General features: G+C 48.5%; 1 protein-coding gene across 1 annotated transcript; it reads left to right on the forward strand.

Annotated features, from left to right (window-relative positions):
• Positions 1-285: 285 nt before the first annotated feature.
• On the forward strand, positions 286-9,107 carry LOC123449232. Its single transcript, XM_045126373.1, has 2 exons — positions 286-611; positions 8,826-9,107. Exons 1-2 carry the CDS (start codon positions 499-501, stop codon positions 9,031-9,033), a joined length of 321 nt encoding a protein of 106 aa, XP_044982308.1. The 5' UTR covers positions 286-498; the 3' UTR covers positions 9,034-9,107.
• The last annotated feature ends 5,508 nt before the right edge of the window (positions 9,108-14,615 follow it).

A 14,615-nucleotide genomic window follows, 5' to 3' on the forward strand; every position in this document is an offset into this window, starting at 1 on the left:
AAGTTTCAGTGTGATAGTTAGTGAAGACATGACATGTAAAAATGGCGAGCAAAGAGATCAACGACAAAACCATTCGATTTTGAATAAGATACTTCCTGTATCTTAAAATAAGTGACTCTATTTTGTATTAAAGTTAATACAAAACTTAATCATTTTTAAGTCACTTATTTTCGGACGGATGAAGTATTTTTTTAGTAAAATTTCACAAATTTCATGATTCGAGCGGCATCCCATAAAATGTATGTAGTACTCCAATTTCCCACTTCGCATCCTTTTTCCCCTGAAGAATTAATCCACGACCCAACGGCGCTACCAGCCAACAGCAGGACGCAGGATACGAGTCCCTGTTCTCCCATCCTCTTCAGCTTTCTTCCTCCTCTCTCGCCTCTTTCTTTGTCCCGGATCCTTCCTTCGTTCCGCCAATTTCAGAAAATTTTGGCAGCCGGGCAAAAAATTGCTAGTGTGCTCAAACTTGAGGATCGGTAGCGGGGATAGGAGATGATCACGCGAGCAAAGCTGGTCGAACAGCTGCGGGAGCACCAGATCCGGTCGGCGCAGTCATACTCCGCGGCCCTCGCCGTCTTCTCCCCCAACCCCCACATCGCCTCCAGGTCCGGTTCCCCTCTTCTTGATTTCTTGTTTATGCTATCATCTGTTGCGATGCTCTTCAAATCCACGCGGTTTGGTTTCAACTGAATGACCCTTTTGGGCGCATCTTCGATTGAAAATGAGGATTGGTCGGATTCTCGCGGTATAGATTGCAGCTCATGTTGTGTAGTTTTGCTTTCTTGATCATACAGATCTTCTCTGATCTGTATAGCTCGTGGTCGCATTTTATTTCTTGGTTAGTTCTTGCCGGTGACGACAGGAAGGGATTTTAATTACCTTTATTATTTGGGAATTGTGTAATGTGGTCATGAGCAGATATTAATTGAGTGGGAAATACATAATCTTTTCTGCTAATTAGAGGTAAAAGCGTTCGGTTCTTGAGATACTCTGATTTCGGTGGTGAACCCGAAAGGCCCCAAACCCTCCTGCAACCCCTGCGTGGCCTTCCCTGGCGGCGGTGGTGGAACCCTAGCCGCGCCACGGAGGCCCCTTCCCCACCCCGCCCCACCTCCTCGCCGCCACCGTAGGAGTGGCCGGCGAAGCCGCGCCGGCTCCCAGGAAGGTGGCGGCAGGGCACCGCAGCTGGCCGGGCTCCATGCCGCCCCCCTCCCCCCCCTTTCCCATCAACCTCCTCCGCGCACCGGTGCCGGCGTGCCTCCGGCGGGTCCCCACCCCCTCCGCCCCCCGACCCTCGCCCGCCCCCTTCCTGTCGGGTTCCGGCTGCTCCTGGACTTCGTTGGCACGTCCTTCCCACTCCTCCCTTCTGTGCCAGATCCATGGCGACCGCCAGCACCCCTGCTGCCGGCGCCGGATCCCGGGAGGGCGGCGGTGGGGGTCCCCACCCCCTTTCGCCCCCGGCCCTTGCCCGCCCCCTTCCCGTCGAGCTCCGGCTGCTCCTGGACTTTGTTGGCACGTCCTTCCCACTCCCCCTTCCGCGCCAGATCCATGGCGACTGCCAGCACCCCTGCTGTTGCTGGCGCCGGATCCCGGGAGGGCGGGGCCGGGGCTTCTTGGCCGGCCTGGCTGGTCCTAGGGGCGCCGCGGTGGCGCTCTTCCCCCCGCGGGCTGCGACCATGGCTTCGGGCGGCAGTTCATCTCGGTGGTTGCCCGACGGCGGCTGCCTCCTGCAACTCGCTGGCCGGGTGTGTGGCATGCCCGTGAGCTCCCTTCACCGCCCCATACCTTGTAGGTGCGGCTTCGGCCCCGACGGCCATGGAGGACCCGCACCCTCCTCTGGTGTCCATGGTTGGCCGGTGCGGCTCCAGATCCGACACTCCCCGTGACCTAGCTGCATCTACTTCTGGCTCATCCGGCTTGTCGGTGTCTCGGCGACTCTGCAAACACCCCTTGCAGGCGTCCGTGGTTGTCCGACATCCACCCCAGTGTGGCTTCGACTCCGGTGTGCCTCTGGAGCTGCGTCCCTTCAAGCTCCTTCGGCTCGCTGGCGTCCCTGCAGCTCCAATCCCGGCGGCCCAGATCTGTGCTCCTCTTCAGATCTTGGCTCGTTCGGGTCTTCGGCCATCGTCGCACCCCTGCGTCCTTCTTCCCGGCTGCCCAACCCCGTCCACCTCCGTGTTTCGTTCGCCCTTCAACATGTTGGCTAGCTCATTCTTCCGGTAGCGCCCGATGCCTCCTTCGAGGCCAGGCGTTGCTCCCCTTCCTGCCATGGCGGTTCCGGCCTCCGACTCGACTTCCTCCTCCTCGACTATTGCTCCGACGGCTTGGGATCGCCCAGACTTGGGCAGGGCGAAATCCTTGCTCGACCTTTCGATGCTGGCAGCGGCGATACCCGCGGGTGCCTTTTCCTTGGAAGCGCTGCCATGGCCGTTTTCTGTGCCCCTCTTCGAGCATCAGGGGAAACCCTAGATCCTGGTTTGCGGATCGGATGACGATGGCGCCTCGGCGTCGTTCCCCTTCATGAAGGCGTCGTCTTGTATGCTCGTGGTGTCCTCAGTGGTAGTTTCGATGATGTTGTTCGTCTTGTTGGTTTGGTTTGGGCTGCGTCCCTGGGTGGCGAGCTTAGCCATGGTTCTTTTCTGTTTGGGCTGAGCATCCCATGTCCCTATGCTCCGGTAGCCATGTTCACGCCGCCTGCGTTTGTGTCATGTGTTGTACCACCCCTGTATTCACTCTTAACTTCTTCTATCAATGGAATGATACGCAAGATTTGCGTATTCGCGAAAAAATAGAGGTAAAAGCGTTCAGTTGGAGGCATAATAGCAAACAAAAGGCAGTGAATTCGAGGTTTTGTGAAGATCTGCTTTGAGTACTAGTGCTGCTGAAAAGTGCGCGCAATGACTGATGCCATCCTGGGGCATCATCTGCAGAGCTATAAGTTTATACAAGGCTTTACACGCATCAAGACGATTGCAAAGCTACTGTGCTTAGTTAGCATCTGGATAGAATTTGTGAATTGGAGAGGGGGGGGGGGCTTGAGCCTCTTGAAGCACCCCCCTTAGATTCGCCACTGCTCTCAAAGATGGAGTATAAACAGCAACACTGTTGAATAAGAACTTTCTGTAGGGTTTACATTGTTTGTCGGGTTTCTGTTGCTGAGCCAACAATGCTGCAATGGATGGATAAAAGGAAGAATAAGCTGAGTGCCTTCACTATCATAACTATATGAGTAAAACTTGGCACCGCCTGCATCAGACACACCTGCCCTAAGTCAAGGTTTGGTCTAAATCACTAGTTGTCCTCACTTGGCTGCTAACAGTCCTTGAACCTAGGTACTGTCCTGGCCCTAAATCGAAGGTCAAGCCGAGCCCAAGTCGCTTTACCGTGGGCTAGGCCATGCTAAGTTTCTGAAGTCTAACTTGCACCACTTACCCACTTAGATGCATCATGCATAGATTTCGAAATGTGCCTATTATGTTGGAATGCTGCATTGCTTAGCACTGCTTGCCTGTCTTTTATTTGAAGTGTACAGAGAGTGTGTAGGAGGGTATGACTGCGTTAAGTAACATACTGCAGTTCATACAGACTGCCAGAGCACATTATCTCAGGTTATGGCCTGTTGCCTTTGATACTCAGGGCTACTGAACTGTGGAATGGCTGTAAAACCACGTTCTCTAAAAGTAGAAAACCCTCTGCTGCTGTGATAAGATCAAAGAAAATGAGGAACTAATGCTTTCGAGCGCCATGAACCAGGATGCCTGGTAGCATGGGTGTGCAATGTCCAAATATTTGGGTTGCTACCTTTCTTTAGTACTCACTTATGCGGTTATGCCATTGTTCTCTATCTCATCTGTTTATTCCTTTATTGCTTGCTTACATTTTCTTTACTTTAGTACCTTGCTTGCGTTCTCCACTTCTTGGCATGTCATTTCCTTTTTTCCTGGCCGCCTTTCTGCTTTTCTAAACCTAACTTTTATATTTTGGACCGGCAGGTCCTTTTTTGAGTATAAAGGTAGAGTGATCTCTACCTTAATTAAAAAAAATCATACAACCCATTTTTGAAGCATGTTTGATTACATCACATGTTACACAGCATGGCAGCGACTCAGTGTCTACATGACATTTCACATAGTCCCCTATGCCAGGCCTAGATGACAGCCATGTTACTTTTCCATTACTACCTAATTGATGGATGGATTAAAATGGCACAGATCACATCGTGCATACTTAGTGGTCCGCCCAAAATAAGTTGTTGCTTGACCTAAGCAGGAATGTGATACAATTTAGAGACATTTAATCAATTTCTTTCCACGCAGGACATAACAACACCTTTTGTACTGTTGGATAACCAGAAATACGGGTCCTGAATTGGGGTTTTAATTTAGAGGGGTCATAAGTTACAAGTCATAAAGTGAACGGCTCATAACCAGGGTTTAATCTGGAGAAGCCATTTCTGTCCTTGTCTATTCTTTGAAAGAAATTCAAGTAGTGAACTTGAAATTGGCATTAGAAGGAACTTGAAATACTCCTATTTGAAGGAAGAGGACATGTCTATTCCTATTGTCTGTGGTAATATGTTTTGTTTGGTAGAATGAGACTTTGCTAGTGGCCCCCTCACTCCTGTTTCATAATCGCATATCTGTAGAAATATTGGTCCTTTCTATTAAATAAGTTGCCATGAGTTAATGTTGCTGGCAAGGGTGGGAAGTTGGTAATTGGCATTACTAGCAAAGCTAGTTCTGACTGAGCATGACACAAGTTTGACAGCAATCTAGCTAGGCATAAACAGCCATGGCGCCATGTAAAGTCAGCTAGGTTAAATACTGCAAGAATGCGAGTCCCATGATCAGTCTGAACCTGTGAGGAAAGTGCACTATCTAGAATAACAGATAATTATTGCTCAAGAGAATAAGCATACTTTGTTATATTAGCATGAAAGAAGTCTCTAGTAAAGAAAGAAAAGGTTAATGGTTTTATGAATGTTTATTTCTTCTCAGTTCTTTTTTCTTTTTCACTAAGTTTTGACATGGTCTACCGTCCTATAGAATTTTAAGTGAGTAAATCACGCTGCATAAAAAGCTCAATGCAAATTTGGTGACTTGGCAATTGTTCAATATGGCCTTACAAAACATGATACAAGAGGGTAGCAGCTCAGAAGTCGTTACAAATCTTATGCTTGGAATATTGCTGCTTTCATGCATGTCTCTTTAATTGAAAATTGCAGGCTTCGATTATTTTTAACTTTAGACCCCTCAGGTACAATTGGACTAAATTAGGAACATTATTTCAGCACAAGTAACTTCACACGGTCTGCATTTGATGGCATTTGCTTACACTTTAGCATCAAAGTACAAATGTTTGTGCTTTCGTTGCAAGTAAGCTCAATACACATTTTATTTTTTTCGGGAAAACGCAAAGATTTGCGTTCCTTTTCATTGAAAAGGGAGAGGATTTGAACAGTACACGCCTTCGAGAAGGAGGCTACAGGGGCTCAAAAAAAGGACTACCCAAGACTAGTGAACATCCCAGGTTAGTGGCATGATCGCCCCAAGGCCAGTGGCCCCAGCCCGAACCCAAAGGGAGGCTTCCTCTCTGATCTTTGCCGAAAGCATGGCAGTGGAGGGCTGCTCGCCGTCAAACACACAGGAGTTGCGATGCTTCCAAAGCATCCATGCCGTGAGGAGGGTTGCCGTGGCGAGGCCCTTGCGCATAGCTTTAGGCGTGTCTAGCTTGATTTGCATCCACCAGTCATTCAGGGAGGCCTCTTGGTCTGGCGTCCGGCATGTCAAACGTAGCCAGGAGAGCTAAAACTAATACACATTTTATGAATAAATGTTTCATATCTACTTGAATGGGAAGCACTAACCTTCTAGTTCCAATGGTTCACCAAAGCTAAAACTAAAATTTGAATTTGGAACGTGTCCAAACAAAATACTGTACTGATCTGCATGTAAAATTGGATTGACAAATGGTTGTAACCACAAGCATCCCATAAAGTACATCAGGTTTGAAGTTCAAAATCTGGACAGATTCATGACACACCCCATACTTAGTCCATACTTTGCTATGTCACCTATTTCTATTTGTTACTTAGTTTTATCTAATTGATGCCTATGACTTAATAAACCATTTTAAATTTCTACATTTGTGGCATTTTGACACATGGATTTTTCACTGTCTATGCATTCTATTAAGGCTCATAACTTTTTCAAAAGTTAGTGGTGGTGCTAACATATGGTTTGCTAGGTATAGCCATCTCATTTGGCGCACCACATTATTTACACACGTATAGTTCCATTCCAGTTGCCATTCCGGTTCGGTGTTTGGAACGGAACGTTTTGGTACTGGAGCATTCCAGTATTCCGTTCTGGTTTCAAAATTTGTATGTATATACTTTTATATATGCATACATGAGGCACACATACCGTAAAAAACAATGGAAAAAATATGGGCGAAGGGATAAATGGTTGTTTGGTGCCTTGCCCTTTGCATCAAACTAGTGTGCATACCGTCCCCTTGCAAGGGCAACAGGTCTATAGGCCCAATATTTGCAAAGGATGACAGGCCCAATATTCCCTGCCCTTTTCTGGCTATTATTACAACGTGGAACCTCCCAGGCGATAGTACCACATTGCTACGCGAAGAAGAGTCAGTGAAGCCTTATGCCTTAATAAAGAAACATCAGCAGAGCTGTCTGTATGGACCGGTACCAGTACAGCCGGCCGGAATGGCTAGAATTTTGTCTGGTATGGGGATGTAGGATTCTGCATACCGTTTTGGTCATGAATTCCGGCGATTTCAGCTGGGACTGAATGGAACTAATAAGTTTGATTATTAGGCCATGTGGTTTGCATTCCAACTAATCATGTAATGTTAGCTGAAATAAAGAATCATGTGATTATTCAGAATAAGCTTATTTTGTTGATCATCTGGGACTGAATGGAACTAATAAGTTTGATTATTAGGCCATGTGGTTTGCATTCCAACTAATCATGTAATGTTAGATGAAACAAAGAATCATGTGATTATTCAGAATAAGCTTGTTTTGTTGATCATAACTGCATTTGGATTAATCACTAAAATGGAGTAGTTCCATTGTAACAGTGCATCCCTTATCTCCTAGAATGAACATTGAACAGTATCAGATTAAACCAAATTTATAATGATATCTGAACTTAGCTCATGGTAGGATGAAGGAAAGAAAAGTTGAATTGAAAGAAGTGCAGTTTCATTTAACGAGCCTGGGGATATGCAATTTGCAACCCTGGCTGATTTCAAACAGCAACACTAGCATACAGAGAGTAGTATCTGCAAAATTTCAATAGCTGCTAAGTTCCAACTAGCATACAGAGAGTAGTATCTGCAAAATTTAAATCCTAGCAACTATGGGCCTGTTCTGAAACTCTCCCAACTCCACCGAATCCACAACTTTAGCCTCTTGAGCGAGCTTTTCGCTTCACCCAGCGATGGAAAACCGTGTGGGAGCGATGATGGCTTCTCCCAGTGTTGCAGCCCAGCTGGGAGGCAAGAGGCCCGTTGGGCGCCCCTCCCTTTGGGTTGGCTGGAGGCAGCCCAGGAGAGGGAAAACGATTCGATCGAGAGGGAAGTCTTGGTCCTGTGCGCGAGTGTGGGTGTTCGAGGAAGGGCTCAGCGCGATACGTTTTCCTTGGCGGTGGCAAAATCTTTTAAATAGAGGGAACTCCAGATTCTGTTAAATGCGGAGCTTGGTTTTCGTTGCTTCTCAAAAAATGCACTACGGCCCAAAACAGCTTTGTGGATTTAGCTTTGAGGAGCTAATCCGCTCGGCTGCATTTTGACTTTGGAGTTTGTGAAGCTGAGAGGTGGATAGTTTCGGAACAGGCACTAAGTTGATGCAGATGCGCTCTATGTATCTGCAAAATTTGAATCGAGCTACTAAGTTCAAACTAGCCTAAAGGCAGTAGTATTTTTAATGAAATTTGCTCTAGATATTTGCAGTTCTGAAATACTACCTCGGTTCCAGAATATAAGGTGTACCGATATTCGTGCAAGTCAAATTTGTGTATGTTTGACCAAGATTATAGAATAAATATTGACATTTACAATACCAACCAACAACCAACAACCAAGCCTTTCAGTCCCAAACATGTTGGGTTAGGCTAGAGTTGAAACCCATAAGATCTCGAAGCCAAGTCATGGCTCTGGAACGTGGATAGCTAACTTTCACACACCCCTGTCCATGGCTAAGTCTTTGTCGATATTCCAAACCTTCAGGTCTCTCTTAACGGACTCCTCCCATGTTAAGTTTGGTCTACCACGACCCCTCTTAACATTCTCAGCACGCTTTATCCGTCCGCTATGCACCGGCGCTTCCGGTGGCCTCCGTTGAATATGTCCAAACCATCTGAGACGATGCTGGACCAACTTCTCTTCAATCGGTGCTACCCCAAGTCTCTCTCGTATATCGTCATTCCGTACCCGATCCTTCCTTGTGTGGCCACATATCCATCTCAACATGCGCATCTCTGCTACACCTAACTGTTGGATATGTCGTGATGTATCTAATGAAAATACTTTTCGTGATGTATCTAATGATGCAAATCTGGTATTGTAGATATTGATATTTTTCCTTAAAACTTGGCCAAAAATGCACATGTTTGACTTTTGAAAAACTAACACACCTTATATTTTGGAACAGAGGAACGGAGAAGCTAATCTCATTTGGTTATTAAAAATGCTCCATGTGCCTATCCTGTTTATGCTCTAGTTAAAGACCAGCCTACTTGCTTATTCCCATTTGATTCAGTTTTACTTAATTCCTGTGTTCTTTCTTCTTTCAGGCGGGACCTGCGGGTTGCTCTCCTCTATGCTCTGCTGTTTTGTTGTCTCATGGTTTCGTGCTATGCCGCGCTTTACCTGAAATGGTTTAAACTCTCATCCCTCTTTGTAATTCTCGGAATCCTTCTTCCAGTAAGTCTCAAAGTCTCTAGGCATAGAAGGCTTAAAAGGAAAAGGGAGCGAAGATTGCTGTTGCCCTTGTCCATGTGAATATCTTTCTGATACCCTGTAAAATTTTAGTGAAGTGGCTCAACTACAATGAGGAAAAATCCTGGGTTTACTCATTTTTCCGGCCCTCGAGTATGTTGTATGCATTACATATTTTCCATGCATGCACATACATACATATGCGTCACCGCTCATCTCAGCTTTTGCCTTCTTTTCAAACTCGTGTCAATTGCAAAGTAATGACGTCTTTAGAAACTTATGAAAGCGGATCTCTTCAGATCCTGGTGCATTTGGTTGTGGATGCAATCATGTGAAATATCTGGTCAATTGTCGCATCAGTCGGTCTGGTGTGCCAAGCGAGCCGCTTTAGCATTATTTAGCATGCCAAGTGCGAATATAATCGCCCATCTCAGGCTTCCAGCTTCTCTGTTGCAGTTCACCTAGATCAAATTTCTTTCCTGTGTTGCTATTGTCGGCAGATCGTCCACTGCACGGCGTTGCTATTTCAAATTCTCGATCCTTTGACGCACACTGTTTCAAGTAGTATATCCTGCTTGCCGCCTGGGTTTCTTGAGCCCGTTATGCCTGGTAAATGCATCACCAGGATAACTAGTCCTAGTCGGAGCAGAAATAGTGCGGTTCAGGCGCGCCGCTGCTGCTTATATTGTTTGTGACCTTGAGGCGCCTGGCATCTGGTCTTTTAGGTTCAAGTTTATCCTTGGTACGGCACAGAAGCAGTAACAATGTTATATATCTGGTGCACGTTTCGTGATCTGACAAAGGGATCTTGTGCGTTGTCGCAACACCATCGGTCATAGACAGGTCAGGCAAGGGCTTAGGGTTTAGGGGTGCAAGCGGCCCTTTTTTTTCTTTTTTCTTTTCTTGTAAAGCCTTTAAACCTCCATTCGGAAATAACTGACGTGGTTTTAGCTCAAGGGAGTAGCTCATAATTTGGCGTGGCCGCGTCGCCCAGCACTTAGCCGGCCCACGCGCGCTACTGCTCCGTTTGACGCCCATACTCTAGCTTGGGTCAGTGCTGTGGCCGCGCCTGTACTGTACGTGGTGCTCCAGATGTGTGCTGTGCCCGCTGCCAAGTTGTAGACAGTAGACACCATCGACCATGTTCCCAAATCTACTCAGCCCTCCATTATCGCCACATTCATTCCTGTGGTCATTTGCGCTTGATCACAAGTGGACGGGTTTGTCGTCTACCGCGGGAGGGAACCATCGTCCAGTATCTATCTCGCTCGGACCGCCGGGTTGGAGTTCATCATCACAGCTTCAGACCAGACGGCACCAAATATCCGTGCCACTCGAAATTTCAGCACATGCTTGCACAATTTGCCACCTTTGAGTGCTTCCGTATTTTGACTGCCCAGCTGCTTCATGTGCGTGCGTGCGTGCACTCGGCCGTCGAGTAGCCTATCCCTATCTATCTATATCTATCTATCTATCATCCGAGCATGTGTGTTCAAGTAGCTCGGCCGCTCGCGATTTCTGCGTTTAGTGGGCAAATGCATGTGTCCACTCACACGCACACACAGTGCTCCAAGGTGGGCCGATCGAAAAGCCATTCATAGCTTAGCTTATATATAGGGCCTTCCCTCCGTCTTTTACCAGAAAGGCCCGCACCTTGCAGGGCCACGTACGTCGTGGCGTTGCACGAGCGAGCGCCTCTCCTAGGATACCTACCATATCCAGCGACAACAATTTCACTATATCAGTGTGTCGTTGACCACTAACCAGACCTGGTTCGATTGGCATCATCTGCGCTACCTGCATGCATGCCGATCGAGTAGTACAAACCCTAGCTTTTTCTCGTCACTTGATAAAAATTCTACGTGTCTTTCGCTGTCGCGAGAGCCCCTGCATTTGCGTCTTCTTCAGGTAGTCTTTTTTTTTTCTTTGGTTGCGAGGTGAGCTTTACGCGGCAAAATAGGGGAAAGCAAGAGAGCATTTCATGTCTGTGTCCCCGCGAGTGCCCAACGGGGCGATAAGCCGCGACGTTGCGGCCAAGGGGGCGGTGACAAGTGGCCGTGACAAATGATGGCTAGCCCATTTAGGATCTGAGGCAGCAGCCCAATTCAACACACTTCAGCATGCACTACTCACCCTTTTCCATCTAACCTGGTCAGTTCTTGGGGACATCAATCTGATGCTAAGCTCATCAAGTGGCCCTTTGATCTTAACAGCCTCTTTGTCTCTCGAGCAGTCGACACATCCTTGTGCACTTGCGTTCGCGCTTTTTAGTTTTTTTATATGGGTAAAAGTATATGCTGTAAATATATATATATATATATAGCGAGAGAGTCTAATGTATGGAGGCCTTTCTTTCTTTTCGCCCCCGCATCATCTTTTTGTTCATGCACGTTCGTGAATCATGGTGTCGAGGGACATCAAAACATCTTTCCCGAGACTACTTGCTGTTCTACTTCCCTTTCCCTTTTTTAACCTGCTGATGATGGCTGGCACAGGGTCTGCCGACACGTCTTCTAGTGAAATGAGGTCAAATCAGCGCTCACTCGAAAAGTGTATTAGGTTCCATATGTACTACATGACATATGGTTAATTTGTTACTATCAGGCTTCAGGAAAGCTGCAGGCCAGCCAGAACAGGCTGAGCTAACTGCCCAACAGATAATTCTGTCATCAAATAGTAGTAGTAATCGCACAGTGCTCTTCGGTGGTTGCCTTGTTTTTTTCTTTCTTTCGACGTGCCTGCCAATCAACAACAAGCCGACGATAAGCACTGTTGCAACTTGCAAGGGGCTTGGTGTGACTCATGAGTAGCGGAATGGGCTGGGGTCATGCAATGCAATATGCAAAGGCAAAGCCCATGCATGCATGCAGCACGCATCCTCTTTTTCTACCAGTCAAAGGCTTTTTTTCCAGCCCTCCTACGCTTAGCACTGTGCGAGCTTTCTGGTGGCAATGGCATGGCCATGCCTGTTGTAGGAGCCCCGTAATCATGCTGCACGGGCCATTGCAAAAGGAGGAAAGATATCACCCCCAAAAGAAACGGCCAAAAGTGCGGCCACGAAAGAACTGTTGCATAGTTCGAGAAATGGAACTGACTAGACTAGAACATGCACGACAGGGTTACCGAAAGTTCTTCACAACGTATCTTCTGGGAAATTGTACTAGCGCTTTCCCGTAAAGTTCATACGGCGCTCAGGCCGTGAGCCTGCGACTCACGCATGTTGTCGACGTGTTTGATGGACGCCCACCGTTTCGTCTTGCGTGCCGCTGGGACGTGTGAACTGTTCCTGATTCTTGTATACGTAGTATGCGTTGGTTGAGTATTATTTCATGTGAAGTTTCTCATTTCCCAGGGGTACCGGTGGCTCAGCTGATCGATCTGCATGGTACTATATATCATGCACGAAACCCTCATTGAAACTGTTATAGCACACATTCATGCTACCGTGTTGATAAACGTGTGTAAACAAAAGAGAAAATAAATAACTAAGCATTAGCGAAATAATGGTCCAGCCCCACCCGATCGATCGATCGCCCGCCGATGGAACAGTGAACAGCGTCGAAGAAGGAAACCCGTACCATAAGTACTAGTACTACCTCAGCTAGCATATATACCATGCTCCTACAAAAGAATTCAAATGGCAGAGAAGAGGTCGCCCCACATTAATCTGCAAACTTTTTAGTCCCGTCAGTCAGCGACCCCAGCTAGCTGCAGGCCAGCAGCTGAGAAAAAAAAATGGCGAATAAATAAGCCTCGACGCGGCGGGACAAAGAGACGTACGCGATCCATCCCGTTGGTACGGCCGTCGGGACCGTCGCCGTCGCCGTCCACATGTTAGCGTGCGATCGATCCCCTGTGCATGCACCCGACCCGACCCAAATATCCGGTCCGTGATCGACCGAGCTAAGCTACGACCACCCATGGATGGACGATCGATCGATCCATCGTCCACGCAGGCTTCTTCTTCCGAACAGTGGGCTGCAGCTGTGCGGTCTTAATGGTGGATCGCGCGGGAGATCCATGGGCACACACGCACACCCACCCACCCACACTGCGCTCGACTCCAAGGTGCAAGGCCTTCCAACCCCGGGGGGGCCCGTCCCAATGATATGCAGGACCATGAATAGTGCGTGCGTGCGCCAGCTAGGGTCGTCACTGTCACTCCCGCCCGCCCGCGAGATATGCAATCTGGTGTGCAGTGATGCGCGCATGTGTAGCTCGCCGCCAGCCGCGTCGTGGTGACCAGGCCGGCCTGACAGCGGCGGGGGAGGGCGACGTACGGCGGATGGGGCCGGGCTGCGGGCCGTACGGCGCTGGACCGTGCGCGGAGGCGGGGGTTCGCCCGTCGGGGTCGCCGTGGCTGTTGGCCCGTTCATGCATGGGGGACCGGTCGGTGTAGTTCGGGCGCGTACGCGTTCGTCCGATCGGTCGGCACGGCACGGACGGCGCTCTCCTTCCCTGGCATGTCCGGGGTCACGTGCGTCAGCGAGTGCGTGCGCGCCCGACGCCGACGCCCCGCGCGACGGCGACGCCGGTGATGCGGTGTGCCGTGCGACCGACGCATAGCGGCAGCGGGAAGAGAAGACCACTGTTTTTCCGTGGCCGCCCACCGCCACCACCTTGCCCCGCCCGTCCGTGCGCTTGATTTTGCAGCTTGGCTGCTGGGCCTGGGCTGGCCAGTCCATCGTCCAACGGTCGGTCGTTGGGTTCCATCCAGCCTTGCTCGGCTGTTGGAATCAATTGATGCTTGACAGGATTAGGATCGGGTCGTGTTTAGCTGGCTAGCTGCTGACACGACTCATGATCCCTAAGTTCTTCTTTTTCCTTTTCAGCTGGTGGTTGCTAATTACATTCACCAGATCGGACGATGCGTGTCGTCATGCATATGCATATGGGCGTGCATGCATGCATGGATGGCGGCTGGTAAAGCGTGTGCGTAAGTTGTGCATTTTAGGTGTGCTGTATCGGCTGTTGTTCTCGATACGTTATGTGGATGAATTGAAAACAACACCGGTATTAGATATGTGAAGTAAGAGCACTTTACATTATCGAGTTTGTAGGTGTGAGGGGTGGCTTTGGATGGATTAATGTATACTTTTGTTAAATCTTTATGGAATAATTAATAAGATGGCTGCACCGAAAGTTTAACTTTTTTTTTAAAAAAAAAGCATGCATGCATGGAACCGTCTCGTAGCCGTCGCGCCTGTGCCGGCTGAGAAGGGCCAAGGGTCACGTTGGCCCCACCGTTGGCCCGAGGAACAATTGCTCTACTCCTGGTTGTGGACCTTGTGGTTGTGGAACGCTGTACTACTGCGGATCTGAACTGTTCACACGAGTATACTCTGTTGAGTTCTACCCAATGCGGCGTTTGCATGACCTGCGCGCAGAGCTGTAGATCGGCATGCAAGCAACAGGCTGAGCACGTGAAGAGTCGAGCAGTCCTACTAAGCTGCGGCGGCACCAAAGAGTCGTGTATCGATTACACCGTACGATTAATCATGCGTGCGCTGTATGTATTCGTGTCTACAAAACCTGCGGCGAGATCGGCAAACAGTCGCTTGGAATGTCAGTTCGCATGTGCCGCCCGCATATACAAAATCTAATTCGCACCCTTTGCCGTAAACGAGGCTGGTTGAAGCACGGGA

The sequence above is a fragment of the Hordeum vulgare genome, chromosome 4H (genome assembly GCF_904849725.1).
Source record: "Hordeum vulgare subsp. vulgare chromosome 4H, MorexV3_pseudomolecules_assembly, whole genome shotgun sequence".
NCBI lineage: Eukaryota > Viridiplantae > Streptophyta > Magnoliopsida > Poales > Poaceae > Hordeum > Hordeum vulgare.

Excerpts from the sequence above, each read along its gene's own strand:
- LOC123449232 (XM_045126373.1), top strand. The coding sequence starts at position 499 with ATGATCACGCGAGCAAAGCTGGTCGAACAGCTGCGGGAGCACCAGATC. Across the intron at positions 612-8,825 it reads AACCCCCACATCGCCTCCAG|GCGGGACCTGCGGGTTGCTC; the intron begins GTCCGGTTCCCC and ends TTCTTCTTTCAG.